The following is a 21,325-nucleotide window of genomic DNA, read 5'->3' on the forward strand; positions in this document are numbered from 1 at the left end:
ACCCCCCTACCTTGCCCTGCCATGCCATGCCCTCTCCTTCCCTGGTCTGATAGACTGTAACGACAATTAAACATTTCTGGGGACCATGTTCAACTGCTTTCGGAGATTAATTGCTTACTAGGTAGGATGAGGATGCCACGAGACGAAGGAACGAGAAGTCTGAGCGCATTTAATATACTCGAAACATGGGGGCCCAACAAGACGACTTGCATTCCTCTTGCGTACATAGAGTTCAAGTTGACGAGTTCATCGTCAGTACATGCGTGTCTGTATGTATGAACAAATCGTTTCGAGTACATTAGATAAGCGGTGAAAGACCAAGATGCGAACTATTCAGATTGCAACAGACTATCGATTCTGTACGTACCTACTGACCACTCTACTCTGTCTTTGAGTAGAGTGAGTGTAACAGAGATGACCATCACATATCCGTACATGCGGTACGACAGTATCAGGAGCCAACGGTCCCATTCTCATGCCTGATTGTCTCACCTCAAAGCAAAGTTGAGTCGGCAGTTTTGCCTGACCAGTCACTTGCAGTGTGCTACTACTGTACGGTGCCAAGTTGCGTGTCAGCCCAAAGCCTGCTTAAATCAAGTTATCTGATGGATATGACCCATCCAAGTAAGAGTCAACGATGGAGTACGGATACACCTTGACTCAAACATGTTTCCCTGAATAGCTTCGCTTTCATAACTTGACCACCACCATCATCCAAGAGTGGTGAGCCCGAGTCCTCCCAAGTCAAGTTGTAAGATTGCCCAAGAATCCATCGCCCCAATAATCGACTCGGGCATATCACACTACCCTCCCAAAGCCCGCCTCACATTTTGCTTCTTCGTCTCCTTCGGGTCCGTGATTCGCCGTCTTCATCTCCACACAACCATTCCAGAACTCCTCCAACGCAATGCCGTTCGCCCTAACGAGACTACCCCTGTTTATTGGCCGCCACGTTCTCGCCTTGTTTTTTACCCATTTTCTTTTCTTTTCTTTCTCTCTCTTTTTTCTCTTACGAGCGTTGACTCTAACGCCCGCCCCACGATCCACAAGCATGCAGAATCTAACCAATCTTGTGCTAAGAGACAAGGGCTGCTAAAGTGATAATCTGCATCACCAAACATGTGTTCGAATGCGCCGTCCCTCCTGCAGGTTGAGACGGGAGCGCCGTAGCGTCTGCGGTAAACCAGCCATAGTCAGGATGGGGCCGAGACTCTTGAGCTGTCACTAAACAGGCCAGACTGGTAACCAAAGGTTGGCAGTGTTGAAGCAATCACCACCCACTGTCCCATCGGTATTCGTCACTAACGATCACATAACAATTTGGACACAAGCATGGGAGGGAGTATGTAGTATGAGTTGAGATATCTCAAAAAAATTGTTTCTTTCATTCATTGGATGATCGGCAGATGCATCTTTTTTGTGCGAGGTGCCGTCTTCCCTCAGTAAACGTATGTTGCGCGACGCAATGCTATGCTTTATGCGCTGTGGCTATCGAGCCATGTCTTCTTCTCTAATCTTGTAACAAGTGTCAAATCCAAGACATCTTGTTCATTCTCTTTTCTTCCTCGCTGGAAAAAGAAAAGTAACTCCTTCGTCCGATCCGTCATGATAAAAATAATTGAAAGAGGTATCTCTGATCCAACTCGAGCACTACCCATGGCTATTCTTCCCACTTCTATCAGAAAAAAGACAAGCGCCTTTCCAAGACAGTCATAGCAGTAAACAAAAACGAGGAGTACAAATAACACAAATGTCGTTATCCTCTGGTATATCCGGGTTTCCAATAGTGGGCCAGTCTTGGCTGGTAGAGAGAGAAAAGGACAAAGTCAGGAAGTGGACAACTCCATCTTCCAGACATTCTGTCTTTGTAGAGAAAACAAAAGGTGCCCCCCATAAAAATCTTGATGCGCCAAACATCATGCTTCTACAACTGATATCTTGCCCATCCTCATAAGATTCGAAAAGACAAAACTCCTCGCTTTTTAAAAAGGTATTTTATAAGTGAAAATAAAATTTTGTGACAAAGGAAAAAGAAAAGAGTAATAAAATAAAAACCGGAAACGCTGATCCAAGATGTGGAATCGAGGCCGAAAAGAAACAATCCCAGACTGTCATTCATAGGGTCGTAAAATATTTTTGGTAGGCGTATCCTTGCACGGCCTTTAAGCTGGGTTCCTGTGAGTGGTGTGGTCCCCTCAGTGGTGGGTATACAGGGCCAAGGGTCGATATTAAAAATGTCGAGTAATATCCAAGGTGGTAAATGGTAGAATCAAATAGTGTCCTCGGCCTGCGGGGTTAAGGCCTTGGTGGTATCTCATCCAGGTAAGGTCGTAATGATAATAGAAGTGGTTGTTATGTTGAAAGCAGGTGACGTTTTATGTCGCGAGCTTAATAACAGCCTTGGAACGTGGGCATAAAGGGGACCTGTTGATGGAAAGGTACATGGTGCTGAAGCATCGGCACCTGTTGAACGTATTTAACCATATCCCAGATAGGGAAGTATGATTTGGGTTGACAAGGAGCTTGGACGGGGACCTGAGCCTGTACTGGCATAGGAACCTGTTGGCAAAGCATGGGTTGAGGGGGAACGGCCACTGGCACGGGGATGGGCCCAGAGTACTTCTGGGGAACGAATTCCTGGCTGTGGTAGATGAGTTGGTGTTCTTTGGGGTCCTCAGGGTCGAACGTGTGCGGGGCAAACTCGGGGGGAGTCTGGGGCATCTGGCGTTCCTGTTCAAACTCGTCGTCCAGGTCATCAATGGTAGAGTCGCTCGAGGTGAGCGAACCCTCATCATCTGAGGCGGGTGAATCATAGTCGTAGTCGTCAATGATGGCGTCCTCGGAAGAAACGTATTCGATAATGTGGTTTGGTGAGGCCGGAGGTGTCGGTACAGCCGACATGGGCGGCACGGTAAACATGGAGCAGGCCATGATCTTGTGTCGGAGCTCTGGAAGAGTGATCCGTTGCTCGGGGATGGGTTCGAAGATGCGTCCCAGAATGTCGTTCAATTCATCTGAAAGAGGGAGGATGGTCTTGAGAAAGTCCTTGGATCCGGCATAGGCACGGTAAGTAGAGTCCTGGGAAGAGGCTTGCTTCCATGGGTTGCGTCCACAGGTGAGGTTGACGAGAATAACTCCAAGGCTCCAGACATCATTGGGGGCGCATAGATAGTAGGGCTTCCTAGCAGAGGGGTCCAGGCATTCTGATGAGAGGGAAAAGAAAATATGTTAGTTGTGTGTCCATGGCAATCATATCATTGCGAAAGGGGGTTGCGAAGGGGGGAGATAATATGTACCTGGACTCATGTAAAATGTTGAACCGCATCCGTAGTCCTCGGATCGATCATCAGAAGTGGCAAGACCAAAGTCAGCCAGCTTAACAGTGTCTCCGTGGTCTGTCACTAGGATGTTCTCCGGCTTAAGATCCCGGTGGTAGATTCCAAGGTTGTGGCAGTGTTCAACGGCATCCAGGATTTGGAGAAAGATATTCCTTGATAATTCATCCTTACCAACGTATTGACCACGCTCTGTGATATTCAAGAACAAGTCACCTTCGGGACAGTATTCAAGAATAACATAGATGCAGTCAGGATCATTAACAATCTTGAGCATCTGAACCACATTGTGGTGCTCCGATGCCTTCCAGTGTAGACGAATCTCTCGTTGTTGGTAGGCAAATTGTCTTTGTTCCAAAGGGGTTCCATCGGGGTTGAACTTGCTCAAGCACTTGACAGCGTATTTACCTCCGGTCTTAAGGTCGACAGCCAGGTAGACGACGCCATAAGCGCCGGTGCCAAGGATGTCAGTCAACTGGAGAGTGCCCTCAAGCACGCGGCCCAGCCTGGCCTCCGGGGCGAGAGGAATACATCGGGCCTGAAAGTGTCGAGGAGCAGCAAAGGGCTGTTGAACCGGGACCTTGGGATGATCGAATCCGGGAGATGGCGGAGGGGTTTGGTAACCGAAAATGGCATGTTGCTGCATGTTATCTGATTGTATCTGACAAAATCCTAGAACTGGGTATATAGGTTGAAGTAGATCCTAGGGCCGGAAAGATAATCCAAAATGGCACGGCAGACAGAAAAGGAAAATAAGAAGAAAACACTGGATAGTATTTTCCTACGGCCAGCAAGGGATCCTGATCCAAAAGTCCAGTCCAAATGGGTCGTTGATTAAAAAGTTCCTGGGGTTGTGGTTGAGTGAGTAGTTGTTCGTAGGCAGGGTCCCGACAGCCGAATCAACGGGTCGAGGAGATGGAGAGTATGAATGAAGTTGTCGGCCTTCCGAGGATTGTCGAAGGGAGTTTTGTGAGTGTACCGTAGTCGACAAGAGGAGACCGAATGGTCACGTCTGCGAAGGTGGAAGAAGGTGCCGGAAGGAGTGTCGTGAAAGTTGTGATAGAGGTTCTTCTAGATCCGGCCGAGTTTGGAGATGGGCGAAGCCAGTAGATAAGTCAAGCCGTCTCTAGTGACAATGACAAGGCGGACGAGCGTAGAGCGAGACACACCCAAGACAAAGGTACGTACAGTCTTCCACTTCACGCCTCGGACTTGGATTGCGTGGATTAAGACCCACCACCTCATTAGACCCCTGGCCATTGGAGAGATTAATGACATGGGGGCCTTGTCTTGGCCTCGTTGTGCGTTAATGCTCTATTCTTGTCTAGGCGTAGAGTCCAAGGGAAGGGGGGGGCGTCTTGGATGGGGGCGTCGGCTAACTTGATAAGGAAAGGTTTGGTCTGGTTTGGTGACGCTGAGCAATATACGAAAAGGCACGGATCCGTTAGATAGTTGAATAAAGTGGTCCTCTGTGTCACTGCCTCTAGGCCACGACACACGGCGGTCCTCTCAGGTTGTCTGGCGGGCCCACCATCTCTTTGGGTGTCGCTCTGAGTCTGAGTCTCAAGTCTCAGCACTAACGCCATCCATCGGCCCACTGGTCGGCCACCTGTCTTTGACCACTCATAAGCGTGCGGTGGCAGATCTCTAGCATCCAGGGCGGCGCTCCGTCTGCTGTTGTGTGCTCTGCTGACACCCCCAGAGTGCACTGCGCCGTAGCCATCTTTGTGCTGCGTGTCCTCTCTGTAACTTGACTGGTTACTCTCCACCCGTCGGGCGAATCGTCATAATCAACAGCCCCCGTGATGAATCACAATTTGGTTTTTTTCAGCGCAGTGCAGTGCCGTAGCGTAGCGTAGCTTTGCCTCCCTAGCCTGCCATGCTCCGTCTGCCTGTGTCTTGCAATCACCGGCCGGCGCGGCGTAGGGCGGGGGACAGCAGTAACGGAGGCCGGCTTTGCGTTGCTTTGCGTTGCTGTGCTGTTCTATCATATGCACTGTACCTGTGTTTGTCGTGTGCAATGTATGTCATGCCGTCAGTTACCAACTGTAATTAATGATGAGTTATTTTGACTACGTAGAGTTTGGCCCCAGTCGTGTTTCCCGCATATCAGGCAGGGCAGTTTACCTTTTGCCGGACCTGCTTCAGGAGAAACAACTGGAACGAAACAGCAAACCTTGAGCACTTGAACACGACGAACAAAACAGAAAATCGACCGTGCAACAAGCGATTGGCTCAGGTATTGAATAGAGTGGGCGTCTGTGTGGCGCTTGACAACGTGTTTGCACAAAAATGAATGCATGAAGTCATGGAAACAGAAGGACCCAAGAGTAGGTCTGAGAGATGGGACTGATGAAAGAGTCTGAAGGTCTAGCAGCAGCAGCATACATGCCTCAGGTTTAGTTAGGGAGGGGGGCTGAAATGTGATGTCGATGTGCCCGAAGAAAAGTGTGAACTGGCACCACTGTTGCAGGTGTTGCAGGTGCTGAACTGTGACGATCCATCACTAATGGGGGTCGCTCCTTCCCCAACAGCCAGTAAGACTGCTCTAGAGGAGTGAAGCAGGAAGGAACTATGGATATGGATGCATCGTGCATATCGGGGCTAGAGCGGCTAAGCGCTGCATAAGTTTATGCCAACCTCTTCAAGCTTTTGCTTTTTTCACTATTTTATTTTTATGCAGCCCCGCGAAAGGATCGACATTCTTTGCTGAGCCATGGTTGAACTTTCAACTCTCCCGTTTTTGAGCTCTGATTGGTGCAACAAGAGGATGTATCAGATATCGAGATACCATGTCACGCTCATCACATTTCGACAAGGCTGATATGAGAATGAACGAGATTTGCTTATTCCGTCCTGATTAACGCAGCAACATGGTTTTTCATCTACAAGCGATGGTCCTATGGAGAACGAACAGCAACATGAGGCTACAGTCTGGTCTGCAATGTTGTTGTGTGCTGCCCTTGTCTCGTCTTGTCTTGTTCTGACTTGTCCCATCTGACTCTGAAATCCGAAGCGAGGCCTGCCACCCACGCTCACACTATCTCAGGCACTCATTTCATCCAGATACCTAATGGTATCCATCCATTTGCTTGTCTCTGCACGTATCCGTCCAACGACATATAGGGTACCCTCGAACGGGCCTCAACCGTGCTGGCAGGTTTTCTGTTTGCACGCAGCTCCAGTTACTGGCACAGACCCAGACCCTGGATTACGCAGTATTACTCGAAGTAGACAGATGCAGTCGGCGAGTGTCGACTCTCTGTCTGCTGTAAAATGTAATGTAACCTGTGCGCAACCATGCCCGGGTGCATCAAGTACCACCCAGTGGTCCCAGGCCGCGGTGAGATGCAAGCAGACTGTGTTGTGTGCCTGTACCCCTGTCGGCTAGGACTTTGCTCCTCTGTCAAGAGACCCTTTCAGGCCCTTGAACAGGCCACGACGGGACAGTGAGGCTGACTGGGGGAAACCGTTTACAAAAGAGGCGTCCAATAAGAGGCTATACACGGCCAAGGGAATGCGCCCCACTACCTACCTTCTATCAAAGAACCTGTGATCTTTGTCGTGTACGTGTGTGTTGTGCTGTGTTGGATGGATGGATGGATTGGATGCATGGTTCTCACTTTGTTTACTGATAACGGGTTTACGGTGTGAATGCGAATGTGACAGCAAGACCCAGGTCGGTTCCTGTCATTGATTGCGTACAGGTGTCGCACAGTTACTGTGCCTCCTCAAGCCCCCGGATCTGAAAGCCTTTTTGCCAGAAGGAGGAGGATTTCAGGCATGCCTGGTCATTGCTCCTTGTCTGTCAATATGTGAGATCTTGATCACTTGCTTTCGACCTCAACCTTTTTTGTCCCAGCCACGAACCACTATCGCACGACTTTGCCTCCTCAAACATGTTTCTCTTTACGTCTAAATAAAATTTCTTGATAGAACTTCAGGTGGAGGACGCACCCATATCGTAACTCCGTATATCCATCCATTCAACAACTGTCTCGGCTACCCTATTCCATGTCGATATGACAGTTAAAATTCCTCCAAGGGACCCTGGTATTCCGCTTCAGTTGATTGTTGTTCAGTGGTCCCCCTCTCCCCTGTAGATCGGGCAGTCAAGACAGTGTCTAGGCTATTACCGTCTCATGGTCAACTTAACAGTTGTCAACCCAAGACGGGGTCGATGGGGAACGGGACCCAAGAGAAGCGGTCTGGCAGTTCGAAAAAGGACGCTTCACCGTGATTGCCAATTAACTATCCAAGATGCAAGTCCAAATCCACGGGCGCATCTAAGCCATTCAGGGCTTAGCACCGAGATGATGTTGGAGATCTTGGTCCTCCCTTATTCCCCGTTTGTTGCCCTGTGCTCTCGGTTTCTCTGTGGGCGACCTAGTTGACCAACAAGAAACCAAACATCTGATCCACCTCGACACAGAGTGAGGCCGCTTGCTGTGTCAATCCTTGGAGCTTGGCTACTTGGCTTTGGCACTGGTGGCCTGGCTGCCATGCAAAATTGCCCACTGGGTCACAAGGATCACCCCTAGAATCGACCCATCTCACGCCAGCGAGCACTGATTCCTCTGATGCCAATGTGGTGACCCTTGGAACAAGTGCCCGGCGCTGTAATTATCCAAGTCAATCTCCAGACTCGAATTGAGTCCGGGGCGTCGATCATACACTATCTACTGTAGCTGAAGCGTAGCGTGCTGGCTTCAGGATTGCCAGGAGGGACGAGCTTCTTGCCCTGCGGCTGTGGGCATCGGCGAGGCAAATCGGTACGCCGTCCCTGGCATTTGTTTCGGTGTACGGTGCTGCATGTTATGCATGGTCTGATTTGTGTGTGTTTTGACTGCTGGTCGAAACCTGCTCGCTCTACTGGAAACTCGATCAAAAGCCAGCGGTTATCCCATCACGGCAATGCACAATGGGTCGAATCCCGGTCCATTATCAGCTGCTATTATGCATAAGCGGTACCGTCAAGTGTTGGAACTTGTGAGAGACCAAGACCATCGTGGATTGTAAAATGTACGAGCAGCAAATCGGGACAATCCTCTGTGCAGTTCCAGGAAACGGCGCAGGTTCTGAAGGAAAAGGTTTTCCCAGAATAATACAGCCATAGTGATCCAATAGGGAGTTATCCTTTGCACTGCCGGTCATGCACTCACTTAGAGGAAACTATGCGCAGCTACGATGAGCTCTGAGTCATGACTATGCATCAATTAAGACGTCAACTATCGTGTCGTACAGAGGACAGCTGCAAATCAGTAAGCCTCCTGTTCTCTAGTAGATCATGAGATGATGGAAGGGAAATAAAGGCATGAGCTTGTTGTTGACACCATCAAGTGCCGCCAGGCTCACTTCCCCGGGAACCACGGATGCAGTTGTGTTTAAACCGGCGGTAGCAATATGTATCAGCATGACACACTTGGTTTTGGCTTGAGCGATATCTCGACCATTAATGGTGTTTCTAGCCCGATTGAGACGCTGCGTTTCAATCATGTCCTTGCAGGGAAACACGACGAGCTTGGACTTATTTCTGGTCTGATAACGATCTTCAGATCGATCTTGTTAATCAGTGTCACATGCAATAAACTTGACGAGCCAGTTCTTAATCTTGGAAACAACTGGTTGTGTTCTGATATGATGGAGTAAAGACAAACCGTCTTGGACGTCGTCAACTCTATCACCGCACTAGGGCAGCTGCGTTTCGAAGATGGCCTGATAGCGATACTGAGACTCTCCGTTGTAGATTCACCGCCAAACGTTGGATGTCTGCAAGGGCTGCTTTACGTAGCGTGTGGATGCAAGGGATGAGGGACAAATGCAACGCTGTTGAACCTACATGGGTTGTCACGGGGGATCCTATTCTGTTCTATTCTCAAAGAGAAACGACGCACAAGGGAAGAACCCGCCTTGTCTAGGTAGTCCGTCCGTCTCCAACTTCTCACATACAAACAGTTCATCAAGATCTACATCTACCATCAGCCACTATCAATCGTAATTGACTTTCCGTGTCTATTTCCTCGCCACACCATCTTGCGGCACTCCAAGGCCGATCAGCTCAGAAACTTGCCGTAAGGAGAAAGTCAACGTTCGTCTGTCGCCTTGGCTACGCAAAAGTTTAAAGCGATGCTGGTCTCGAACCTCAACGGCGCGATTGTCTAGAGACTGAGGAGGGTCAGAAGTAAACAAATGGTGGACGGGAAGACATCCGTGGCTTGCTTGAAGCTCCAAAAGGTCTCGAGGTCTCCATCACGTCGCCTGCATGCATGAATTTGTGATTCGCATCTTTGTTTTAATTTGTCGGCTTAGTTACTAAGTTGAAGAGGGATGGCTGATCTTTAGCTTGGACTAAAAGCTAACGTCACTTTGACTCTCTCGCTTGTCCCCACGGACTCAACCGAAAGTCTGTTCCATCTCGATATAGAGTTCTTGGAAAATGGAAAGAAGAGACGCTTCACACTCTCCTGCTTCTGTCATCCGTGGCCCCGTGCCATGTGCTCTGTGGGGGGATGTCGTTACGGAGCGGAACCCCGACAGAGGACAGGACACGGAGCACCGTCACGGTTACCCTGTATTCAAGACAACACAATACGCATCAAGACAATGACAAGATTGCACACTATGCAACTCATCAATACATCATCTGATGTACCGGGGAACTTTGTACACGCACACAAAACATCATAATCGTCGCATTGACATCGTGTTGCATGTCACTCGAAGATCTCCAACACTTTCCTCTGTCATGATGATCCTCATCCAGAGCTGAACTCCAGGATTCAGAATTAGCTGCCGCCCACTGGACGGATCATTTCGATACGGATGAAACTGTACATGGCAATAAGGACGAAACCACCAATCCCGTTAGCATCACCAAGTAGCTCACAAGATAAAGTAGAGTCCCTTGACAACTCCAGCGAACCAAGAGCCAAAGATGCTGATACGACGCCGATCCTGACGACACACTTGATGCTCTTTTTCGCCACCGTTCGTCATAATGTCTTTGCCTTGCTCCGTCCATGCCCTGTGCTTTGCTGTGCTGCGCTGCCTCACCGTTTGCAAAGGCTAAAGAGCGTTCAAGCAAGGGCAATGTGCTACAGGGATCCAGTCGTCTTCCCGCCCCCTGTCAAGACTCCAGAGCCAGTCCAAATAGTCACTGTTTTCCCTTGCCCTTCCCTTCCCAGGCGAACCGAACGAACCCCAAGCCCAAGCGAGTGAGGCTGCGAAACCCACTTTCTGACTTGGTATCCTTGACTCGTGGGAATTTCGTCTGTTCAGTCGGTAATTGGCCCTGGGTGTAATCTCCGTTACAGGATCTGTTACAGACGTGTAAGAGCACGGCGATCAGGGTGTACAGTACCAATCTGAATACGACTGCACATCATAATGCAGGGCAAGCTCAAGTAAAGGGCTCTCTCTTGCTCATGTTCAATCAATATCCCATGGATCGGCGAACTGCACAGACTAACAAGGTCTGTGTCATCGGCCAGAACCGAAGGAAAAGAGTATTGTAACATTCAAAGTTCTGATCATCAAAAGCCTCACGTCTATCGTGGTAATCGTCACCAGTGAATGCACAAAGATCATCAACAATCATCACATTCGTAACATTACCGTACAACTCTGCTCGCCCTGCCAATCCGTAACACTGCCAGCAACTCATTCTTCTCGTACAACCCAACGTGATTGACGTCAAAGAACCCCAGCAAGGGCTCCCCGAGTAATGCCCTTCACCTACCTGGTGTCTCCAGATCCTGACCAACCGCTCTGCCTCCCAGCCAAGCGACTTACACAAAGCTACAGTCACAGCACAACAGCCGTATTCCCCATATCACAGACCATCAACCAGGTATCACCTACGGCAAACATTCAGCCCCTATGCAACATCAGCTGCCAAGAAAATATAGCAATCAAAGACACACCCAACAAAGCACTGTGACATGTGGTCGTTTAGTTCCCTTGATTGCCAACGCCCCATCTCGGTCCTAATCGACATTCTGTACCGGGTTGTCAAACATCAGCCTGGAATGACCCGACCTGGAAATTTGTGCAGTGGGCATGGTCAACTAGTTTAGGCAGTTATTCGTCTGCCTTGTCTGAGATACGCTCACGCTGGCGTCGGCATCGCCACTCTACCCGTACCTGTGAGCCTCATCCCAATTCCAGCTGCGCCAGGCGGATTCCTCCGAACGAGCCGGGCGCTGGGAACTACGAGTACGAGATCACGTCTTCGCATGTGAAAGGAAAAGATGACTCCGTCTCGCCCGTCGGCGATCAAACATCAGACAATTCGCGCAAATAGTGGTTCCATAGCAGAGTCTATGTTATTACAATGTCGTAGGCATTTGTTCCAGAAACCCACGTCCAAACACAACAAACTCCCGAAAACTCTAGCAACTTCTAGCCTGTTTCTCCAAAATCTAGACCCCCATGCCTCGGCCGTATATGCGAGACATAATGGACAAGGTGAGACACAGCAAGCAAGGCATGACATACGAACGGCGGTGACACGCTCAGAGACACCGATCAAACAACCACATGTTTTGAACCGGCCAGAATCGAATTCCTCCCTTCCTTTGTCTAGCCAAGTCTATTTCCCCAATCCTTAGTTCCCTGACCCGCATGCTTTGTTTCTAAACAGCGTCATGCTGCCATTTCCCGAATACCTCATTACCCTGATCAGCGACGTATAGGCCCCGCCTTCAACGCAAAGAAGGGATGGCGCAGCGCATCAGCCGGCGTGATTCTCTTGTCTGGGTTGAGCGCAAGACAGTGCTCAAGGAGATCAATGAAGTGGTTCAGGTCCTTCGTTTCCGCATCGTTCATGCCTGCCGACGCAGCCATGAGTCTTGTCCTCAAGTCACGCGTTGGCTTCACAACAGCCAAGGTTTTGATGGTAGTCTGTAAGCACACTTTGTTAGTCGTTGATTTCTGACAAACACTTCTAAAATGAAGAAAAAAAACCGAGTGCATGCGAATGAGAATGTCTACAAGGGCTGAGCGCTTGCCTAAACCTTAGTAACCGTTGGACTCGTATGCAAGGGATATGTAAGTCATCGTGGCTGAAGCTGAGAGGGAGTGCGATCTACCGAGACAAAGCTGGTCATGTCATACGGCCAGATCCAATCTTGAATGGATCGTGAGGCGTTTGGTCACCTCATCCAGTCTCACCTCATCCCTCCCTAGATTTAGAAACCCCACAAGGGCATTTTAGATCCAACATGCTTCATGTTTTGATCTATCGACATTCGTGTGGGTGATGTTTGTCGTGAAGTGCCCCCACATATCCCGGGCGCTTCCACCTGCAAGGGAGTTCGGCGCTTACGCTTGCAGAGCCCCATGATAGAACAGTCCCCAGCCACCATAGTAAGAATAGTTTAGACATCGCGTGGAAGGCCACACATCTAGTGGCCAAATGGCGCTTGGATGCAAATGTAAGGAGTAGAGGATGGCGGAAAAACAACAACAACAACAACAACAAACGACAGAAACGTGGAGGGAGTGGATGGAATCAAAACATACCTTGTCCAAAACCTTGTCTCGTTCGACGCTGACGAATTGGCCCTTGTCGTCGAAATGAATGGGAGCCAATTGTCCTCGCTTAAACAACTTCGGTGTAAACCTTCCTCTGATCTCCATAATGGCCTTAAGCATCTGGTTGTTACTGTCCCCAGCAAAGAGGATCTTGCCGGTGTACATCTCGTATAGAGTGCAGCCGATGGACCACATGTCAACCGCGTAGTCGTAAGGAATACCCAAGATAATCTCCGGCGCTCGGTAAAATCGACTGACGAGGTATGGGGTAACGTCCATATGCGCAGTCGCCGCATCGGTCTTGTCGATGGCTGTACCTAAATCACAAATCTTGAGTACATTACGGCTCTCATTCACCTATCCAAGTTAGCACTCGTTTCGTCTCGAATGTGGTCGGGAGACACATACCAAAATGTTGTCAGGTTTGAGATCAGCGTGGATGATGCTGCACTTTCGCATATGTGCCAAAGCGACAAAGATCTGGTATGCATACGCTCGTGTCGCTCCGAGGTTAATGCCCACATTGTTGCCAAACTTCTTGAGGACTTCTCGCAGGTTCATACTCAAGTTCTCGAATACCATGCATAGATGACCCTTGTAGTCAAACGAGTGTTCAAACTTGATGATGTGTTTACGACCCTCAGGATCAGCCTCGTTAAGCTTCTCCAGGATGGCAATCTCGGTGTAGCCTCCCTTCCTGAGGGCGTCGTTGTTTCGCATCATTTTGATGGCAACGATCTGCTTTGTGGTTATGTCGACGGCACGTGCGACGCCTGAGAACATACCCCGTCCAAGTGCTGCTTGGATCTGATATCGACCGTTCAGGACCTCGCCAATACGGATCTTGTAGTAGCCATCCTTGTCGTCGCCTTCAAGAATACCCCCCTTGATAGTTGGCATATCGGGCGCTTTGCCGTCGCCGTCGATGGGCGCCACAGGCTCGACAGGCTTCGTAGCATACTTCTCCTCATCGAAATCGTCGGCAAACATGTCAAAGTCGTCGTCGTCATCTTCGCCATCGGCGTTTTCAGCCGGCTTCTCTTGGTCTTTTCCCTGAGGCTGTGGTTCTGTTGCGATGGGATGCTGCTCACCATGAAGTACGACATGTCCATGTCGAAGTTCATCTCGTCGTTCATCCTCCTTCATGTCCCCAGTGGGGTCGTAGTCAGCTGCAGATGGTCCATCCTCTTCGTTTTCTTGAACCTTTCCATGAGAATTCATCAGTTGGTTGTCGTCAAAGAGATTAATCCCTCCAGGTGACATTTCAACGTGAGATGCGGGCGAGCGAGGTGATGCTATGTCTGCACCCCTGGTTAGTAAATTTCGCCTATTGCAAGATTGTAACATACCTGATCGAGGGGTACGAGGGCTCTCAACCTCGGATCGAGTCTTTGCGGGCGTGTCGGGGAGGGTGGAAGCAGGGGATGCAGCGCGTGCTGCAGCTCCTACAGCATGGAGCAGGAGAGGAGTTGCCGAACTGGACTTGGCCAGGATCTCCTCACGTCGCTTGCGGCGTCGTTCGATCTCAGCTTCTTCGTCAATAGGCTCAGGCTCTTCATAATCGGGCTCAGGTTCAGGCTCTGGCTTTCGTTCAGGTTGACTATCCTGTGTCAGTGCTTCGATCAAATCCAATATTGCAAACAAACATACCGCTGAGAAGTCTTGGAGGGGCCATGTCCATTGGTAAGGCCTTGTTCAGGTTTAGCATCATGTCCTCGGGCGCGTGAAGCCTCTCCTACTGTCGTCCTCTTGGACATTGAATCACCATCCCGCGAGCTATCGTCGTACTTGAGTCCTCTCGGTTCATCGTCGCGATGATCGTACTGGCCCTCTTTTACAAATCGATCAAATCTGCCCCTATCTGCGCGTCGGGACCTCTGAGGAGAGCGACTCCTGTTTCGAGGTCGTTTGTTGGAGTACCGATCTCGGTCTCCATCGCGATGGTTGTCTCGGTCGCGGCCAGCGTAGCCATAGTTGGAAGTGCGTGGTGCAGGTCGGTCGACGTCATCGTATTGTCCACGAGACTTGCGAGGATCATCGCGTCTATGGTCCTCGTAGTTGTGGCGAGAGTTTCGATGGTCTTGGTCGCGAGATCGGGGGTTGTGATAATCTCTGTCTCTACCTCTGTCGTCGTGCGGTCGCTTGTAACCACGGGGTGAAATACTTCGTCGTGAACCGTTGCTATATCTAGAGGCCGTGTCGTGGTCCGGAGTCGAAAGTCTATCTTTTTGTCTGTTTTGACGGTCAACACTGCTTCCTCCAGTGTGCTGCAGTGAAGTTGCCTTCAAATCTTCTGCGCAATTCTCGACGATCTCGCCTTCGTCCGAACTCGCCGTCATTTTGACGACTGTACTTATTGGATTCTTAGGCCTTTGAGCGGAAATAAACAGAAACGGTGTCAGCGCTGGGAACTGGGGAAAGCAGTGTGCAATGGGAAAAGAGCCCAACCGGATCAGTAGTGACTCGTCAAGGCTCAGTGCCGATGGTGAGGTTTGTTGACGGTTGTTTTGAAGAAAATAAGGGGAAGCTGGAGCGCAGTCCAGATGAGAAGAAAAACGCTGGGGGATTGAAGATGGGTGAATGGGTGCTGATGTTGTGAAGTCTAAACAGGTCGTGATGTCGCAAACTCAGATGTTTATCATCTGTTATTCTGTCTCGAGACTTTTGACGTAACAGCGAAACTGCAGTTGCTAAGGTTGGATGGAGGTTTCAAAAGTGGAACCTGTATCCGGATTAGATAATTCCCGAAAGACCCTTTATCTTATCGAGCTTTATCCCCGCGGTCCAAGTGGGCTCACCGCTGCAGGTTGAGTGGGCTGGGGGCGTTGAAAGGCCTGGACAAAAAGACAAACTTAAAGCGAATAATAAGCGGGAGGCAACTTTTCTTCCTTTCTCGCGACAACCTCTGACTCTACAACAACGTCTCCATCTTCTTCCTACACAACTCTTTCAATCTACACACATCAAAATGGGTGGCGCTAACAGAGAAGGTTCGTTTACACACTTTGGCAAACTACGTTTTGACAGACAGAGAACTAATCCCTCCATCACAGGCGGCAAGGTCAAGCCCTTGAAGCAGGCCAAGAAGGCCCAGAAGGACCTCGACGAGGACGACATGGCCTTCCTCGAGAAGAAGCGCGCCGGTACATAGACTCCCGAATACCACAAACATTGTAGACACAGCTGGCTAACTCTACAATGCAGACGAGAAGGCTCGCAAGGAGTTGGCCGCCAAGGCGGGAGGCAAGGGCCCTCTCAACACCGGTGGCCAGGGCATCAAGAAGAGCGGAAAGAAATAAACGTTCTCGCGTGCTTTTTAGAGACAAGCGAACAGGGCCCATGAGGGTCGTGGAGGCTCTGGATGGTGTGAGCGCATCAGCCAACCTGCGTGCTTTTGGCGTTTTAGACATTGCCTACTGACGATACGATATATATCGCGCGATGGCTAACGAGAAATGAATTCTATGCTGACCTCAATGCTTTACATGTTCTGTGATTAGAGGTTTAAATATAGTTGTAACTGTAAAGCTGCCCGACGATCCATGCTGTTGTTGTATCTCCTCCACTGTATTAGTGCAGCTCGCTTGTCGATTTCCACAGAAGTTATCCAAGTCCGTAACCGTGGCCGATACCCATTTCCATTTAACAGTTTGATTTACTGTATAATCTTTCACGTACGATAAAAATAGGACTATCGACTATAGTGGGCCTTCTGCGACACTTCTAAAGGCCTTCTATTAACCGACTGTGCAGCGCTTTAGCCTCGGTGCGTGTCTTTCCATGTGCTTGTCCCAACAAAATCATCCCAGTCAACAACACAACAGTTAATGACTCCATCGCTACCGGACAAGTGGGACTCGATTTGTATAAAGTGGAAGCACAAGACGCAAATATAGAGCTTGAAGTTGTTGTGTTCTAGCTGCATTTATTTAAGAATCAGGATAGCGTCGTTCAACATGACGTCCAACACTCAACCTTACAGCGTGCGCAATCGCCGGCCTTCAGCCACAGAGAACCTTATTGATGCCGCTAAGAACATTGAATCAAAGGTTGAGCATTCTCTTCTTCTTTTATGGGATGACCTCCCTGCCTGGCGTCGCGATAACGGCTTCATCCTCTCTGGGTATCGACAATCCCAAAACTCCTACGCGCATTCTTTCCGCTCCCTCTTCTACCTTCACAATGAGTCTGTCAACATCTGGTCTCATCTTATCGGCGCCATAGTCTTTCTTGGTAGCGCAGCCTATGTTGACCGAGTTGTTCGGCCTCGATATGCGAGCGCAAGTAGCGCTGATGTCCTCGTCTTTGCGTGCTTCTTTGGAGGCGCTGTGGTGTGTCTTGGGATGAGTGCAACCTTCCACACATTGTCGAACCATAGCGATACTGTTGCGAAGTGGGGAAACAAGTTGGATTACACAGGTATTGTGGCTTTGATCGTTGGAAGTTATGTTCCAGCTCTGTATTACGGCTTCTTCTGTCTGCCTAACCTCATGACTGCATATCTCTGGGTCGTAAGTGAATATTATAGGCTCATGTTGTTGATTTATACTAATTAGACCAGATATGTGTCCTTGGAGTTGGTTGCACCTTTGCTTCATGGGTTGAGAGATTCCGCACTCCGACATGGCGTCCCTATCGTACAATGATGTTTGTTGGACTTGGCCTTTCAGGCGTCGTCCCTGTCATCCATGGAGCTTTCATCTATGGCTTCCAAGGCCTTGAAGATCGGATGAGTCTTAGCTGGGTTGTTCTCCACGGCGCCATGTACATTTTTGGCGCTTTTCTCTATGCAGTATGTTCACTCCCGCTTCTTACTTCATATGCTGACTCTCGCAAAAAAAGGTTCGCTGGCCCGAGAGAAGTGCCCCTGGCTCATTTGACATCTGGGGAAGTTCACATCAGATCTTCCATTTCTTTGTTATCCTCGCAGCTGTCACCCACTTTTGTGGCATGGCCAAGGCTTTTGATTACCACCATACCATTATGGGTTCTCAGTGCCTTATGGATTGAACGGGTCACTCGTCTGTTTGTGCCAAGCCGAGATCCATTACCCTCACCAAGCCTGACCCCATCGCGGCAGCGGCCCAGCATCCGTATTCTTCGTTGGGATTCCATTCAGCAACTGTGACTCTTGTCAAAGGCTCGTAGATGATGGCTCTGGTCGGGTCCATAATTGCGTTCGCATCTTCCTCATCATCGCCAACAGCTGTGTCGGTTTCTTTCTTCTTTGGCTTCTTGCCTTTCTTGACAGGTGGTTTATGGGCAGAATGCTTTGTCAAGCTACGCTCTAGGATGAAGCCCGTTACTATTCTTGAGACACCCTGCGCTGCAGCAGGAGAGTCAGCCTCGAAGAACTTTCCAGGCCGATGCTCGTGATGGCAAATGCGGATACGGTCTGTTGGTTCACGTTTGGTGGTGAAAATTTCAACCTGTGGGTTGATAGCCCACAACGAGCCGTCCAAGGAACCAACAAGGAGGTATGGGTGGTTGCGTCCAACTGCCAAACACGAAGGGTAGCTTTCTCCAGTGAACACACGACGTGCAACAGGGAATTGCGAATGGTGCATGAAACCGACATGGGTGTTTAGTACGCCCGCGGACGGGTACATGGAGAAGAAGCCAAGCAGATGGTCGCTATATCCGAGGAGGTTTGGCTGCGTTCCGACTGTGAGGTTCTGGACTTCGCTAGATTCGTAGCTAGGACCACGAAGGTCTAGCAATTTGACAGTACCACCGACCGGGGTAGAAGCGATAAGATATGGCATAGCTGGATAGCCAGAGACAAGATCGACAACGATATTGTGGTGAACAGGGTGTCGAGAGAGGAGGCGATGGGGGCGGAGAGACCAAACAGCAATAGAACCATCAGTGTAGCCTACCACCAGCCTGTTGAAATTGACCCATGTGAGGGATGTTGCCTTTGCGTCTTCGTCTGGAAAGCCAAACACAGCTATTGGCTCGACAACCTTTTCTGCAAATATGTTAGAGGGGCCATTACTTTGAGTTGAGTCCAAACTTACCATAACCTCCTTCTCCATCGTCCCCAGCTTCAGTGACATATACGTTTCCATCGTCGCAAAGAATTGCCAAGAAGCCACACGCAGGGCTCCATTTTACTCTTCGAGCACGCCCGTGTTCCAAGCATATAGTTTTGCGTAGCGTCGGAGGTTGTGCTGAAGGTCGCGCAAAGCCATCATCTTGCCTCTCGCCTATGAACTCCCACAGTTGCACAGTGCCATACTTCTGAAAGTCGGGGCTTATAGACTGCTCTTCGTAGTCATACAGCTCTTGGTCAGAATGCGGAATAACACATATGGCCAGAAGCTGCGGCGCGTTGACACTATGCAGCGGCGCCCAGTCCATTCCGGTGACGATACCACCCGCATCTAACATCCATCCCACTGGTGTGCTGTGATCCTGCAAGGGAAGACCATCCTGAGATATTGAGTAAGAATTTCCAGGCTGGGATCTAATTTCTTGTTGTGATGCTGGCGGTCCTAGTAACACCGGCATTGGCTCTCTCTGGAAACGGTACAGCTCGGCTTCCTCTACCGATAGTCGTATCCGGGCGTTAGCCTCGGGAAGACTTTCGCGAACGCGTTCGTACCAATGCTCAGCACTATAAGCCTCCCGTTCGAAGAAACTGGGAGACCAAACGCCTCTGTCTTTTTGGCCGTCGTCACCTGGGATCTTGGGAGGCAGAACGGTCCAGTCCATCCAACGATCCAGCATTCCTTTGACCAAATCGACACCATCTTCGTGCCTTCCATACCACGCTTCGACCAGCTGTTTACCCTTGGAGCCGCGATCGTAAGGCCCCCAGTATGACCTTACAATACGTCCGTCTGCGACAGGCTCCAAATCGAGATAGCCTGTCAAGCCAGCGGCGCGTACATTGAATGGTCTGATCGGCTTCACGCGCTGTCGTGCAAATCTGTCTGGCACCCCATTTGGTTCGCTTACAGGGCCTTCGGACTCTGGGTCTTCGTTTTCATCGTGCTCCTGTTCTTGTTCGAGAGCGAGCTCTTCTTCTTCAGCGCTTTCCTCAGCAACGACATTCTCATCAAAGTTTTCGTCACGTTCCGCTTTCTGCGTAGCACGTTTGAGATTTTCCTCGTCTGAGCTACCTTCAAAATCGTATTTTTCAATTGTGTACCGTTTAGCACGATTGGATTTCCGGGTTCTCATGATGGAGGTGTGAGAGTGTTATCGAGTTGAAGAACTGAGGTGAGGTTCACTGGTGAAATTTTAGTGGGTCAACCTACGCTTCCATGGTGGATGTTACTACAGACAGACAGTCAGGCGGGTTGCATCCATAAAAATCGGTCCTCATTTAGCAGTTCCATGATAAGTATTACAAGACTCTTAGTGCATTTATGGCCTAAGCGTATACTAATAATTTCGTCTTTACTGCTTCAAGTCCTAATTCTTTAGCTAAGTACCCCACTATCACTGTTATTTAATAGTGATACTTGCGGTGCTTGCATCCCTTGATTCGTAGAGTAAACGAAACCTTTGACCGGCTGAAGCAATGCAGACATAAGCCCCCCTTTGCCTTTGTACCGTGCGTGAGCCTGTGGACGCGCTGTTCCTCGATTGCCACTGTCCAAAGTTAGTCACTAAGATATTTATAATTTCCTGATACCCGTTCCCAGCTCTCAAGCCCAACTTACAACAAAGCCTCAGCCCAAGTACTTTGTCTGGCATGTCGTCGACAAAGCTCAGATGGGACGACTGCATATGTCTGATGAGCTTCTTGCTATAGTTGAAGAAAGCATCAGGGTTCTGCATCCAGTATGCTGCCGTTGTGAGTTGCCAGGTTTCTTCCGGATCGTCCGTCCATGGATACTTTGCAAACCAGTATGCCGAAGCAAAGGTGAAGCGTGGAATCATGTCGTACTTGTCAACAACGATGGTGATCTTCTGGATCTCAGCAGGCTCGAAGTCCACTGTCACAGGATCGGCTCCGTATAGAACACGTATGGTATCAGAGAAGGCTTGGGCGTTATCATCGGGCAGCTCGAGCACCATTTCGGAGTCTTCGGGTTGTGTGCTTCGCAGACGATGCCCTTCCTCGAAGTTTGGTCCAAACATGACGGCGAAGACGGGTGATATCTCGCAAAGGAAGTTTGAAGAAACCCCGAACAGTCTTCGGCCTGGACCAACAGCAAGGACCAAGTCTCCTCCAGGAATAAGGTCCTCGACGACCTGTTGATCAGAATTCTTGGTAAGAGGATGGTCCGCATCTTGCTTCAGGGGCTGGATCAAACCTAGGTTCAAATTAGACCAAGCATAGCGCGCGAGTTGACAGAAGGGGATACCCTGGTCAGACGGGCCGTTGAGAGGACACATCTTGCTGTGGGATACGGATGCAACTGGGTAGCATGAAGTTCAGAAGTGATGGGCAGGACTTATACCAGCATGATTAAATTTTTGTTTGTGAAAAAGATACGGCC

General features: G+C 49.7%; 6 protein-coding genes across 6 annotated transcripts; 2 read left to right on the forward strand and 4 right to left on the reverse strand.

Moving 5' to 3' along the window:
* Nucleotides 1–1,380: 1,380 nt before the first annotated feature.
* Nucleotides 1,381–4,389, reverse strand: FGSG_04054 (uncharacterized protein). The gene is made up of 2 exons (XM_011323297.1): nt 3,297–4,389; nt 1,381–3,203 (listed from the first exon to the last, which is right to left on the reverse strand). Exons 1-2 carry the CDS (start codon nt 3,979–3,981, stop codon nt 2,389–2,391), a joined length of 1,500 nt encoding a protein of 499 aa, XP_011321599.1. The 5' UTR covers nt 3,982–4,389; the 3' UTR covers nt 1,381–2,388.
* Nucleotides 4,390–12,014: 7,625 nt separating this feature from the next.
* On the reverse strand, nt 12,015–15,208 carry FGSG_04053 (uncharacterized protein; the record flags this gene model as incomplete). The annotated part of the gene is made up of 5 exons (XM_011323298.1): nt 12,015–12,236; nt 12,858–13,199; nt 13,278–14,038; nt 14,219–14,469; nt 14,520–15,208. The coding sequence occupies 5 exons, from the start codon at nt 15,206–15,208 to the stop codon at nt 12,015–12,017; spliced, it is 2,265 nt and encodes a 754-aa protein (XP_011321600.1).
* A 533-nt stretch (nt 15,209–15,741) lies between these two features.
* On the forward strand, nt 15,742–16,396 carry FGSG_04052 (uncharacterized protein). The gene is made up of 3 exons (XM_011323299.1): nt 15,742–15,859; nt 15,923–16,012; nt 16,074–16,396. Exons 1-3 carry the CDS (start codon nt 15,838–15,840, stop codon nt 16,166–16,168), a joined length of 207 nt encoding a protein of 68 aa, XP_011321601.1. The 5' UTR covers nt 15,742–15,837; the 3' UTR covers nt 16,169–16,396.
* A 429-nt stretch (nt 16,397–16,825) lies between these two features.
* Nucleotides 16,826–17,696, forward strand: FGSG_04051 (uncharacterized protein; the record flags this gene model as incomplete). Its single annotated transcript, XM_011323300.1, has 3 exons — nt 16,826–17,380; nt 17,431–17,633; nt 17,663–17,696. 3 exons carry the CDS (start codon nt 16,826–16,828, stop codon nt 17,694–17,696), a joined length of 792 nt encoding a protein of 263 aa, XP_011321602.1.
* Nucleotides 17,697–17,884: 188 nt separating this feature from the next.
* On the reverse strand, nt 17,885–20,057 carry FGSG_04050 (uncharacterized protein; the record flags this gene model as incomplete). Its single annotated transcript, XM_011323301.1, has 2 exons — nt 17,885–18,840; nt 18,890–20,057. The coding sequence occupies 2 exons, from the start codon at nt 20,055–20,057 to the stop codon at nt 17,885–17,887; spliced, it is 2,124 nt and encodes a 707-aa protein (XP_011321603.1).
* Nucleotides 20,058–20,328: 271 nt separating this feature from the next.
* Nucleotides 20,329–21,221, reverse strand: FGSG_04049 (uncharacterized protein; the record flags this gene model as incomplete). Its single annotated transcript, XM_011323302.1, has 2 exons — nt 20,329–20,471; nt 20,543–21,221. The coding sequence occupies 2 exons, from the start codon at nt 21,219–21,221 to the stop codon at nt 20,329–20,331; spliced, it is 822 nt and encodes a 273-aa protein (XP_011321604.1).
* Nucleotides 21,222–21,325: the final 104 nt, after the last annotated feature.

This window comes from Fusarium graminearum, chromosome 2 (genome assembly GCF_000240135.3).
Source record: "Fusarium graminearum PH-1 chromosome 2, whole genome shotgun sequence".
NCBI classification, from domain to species: Eukaryota; Fungi; Ascomycota; class Sordariomycetes; order Hypocreales; family Nectriaceae; genus Fusarium; species Fusarium graminearum.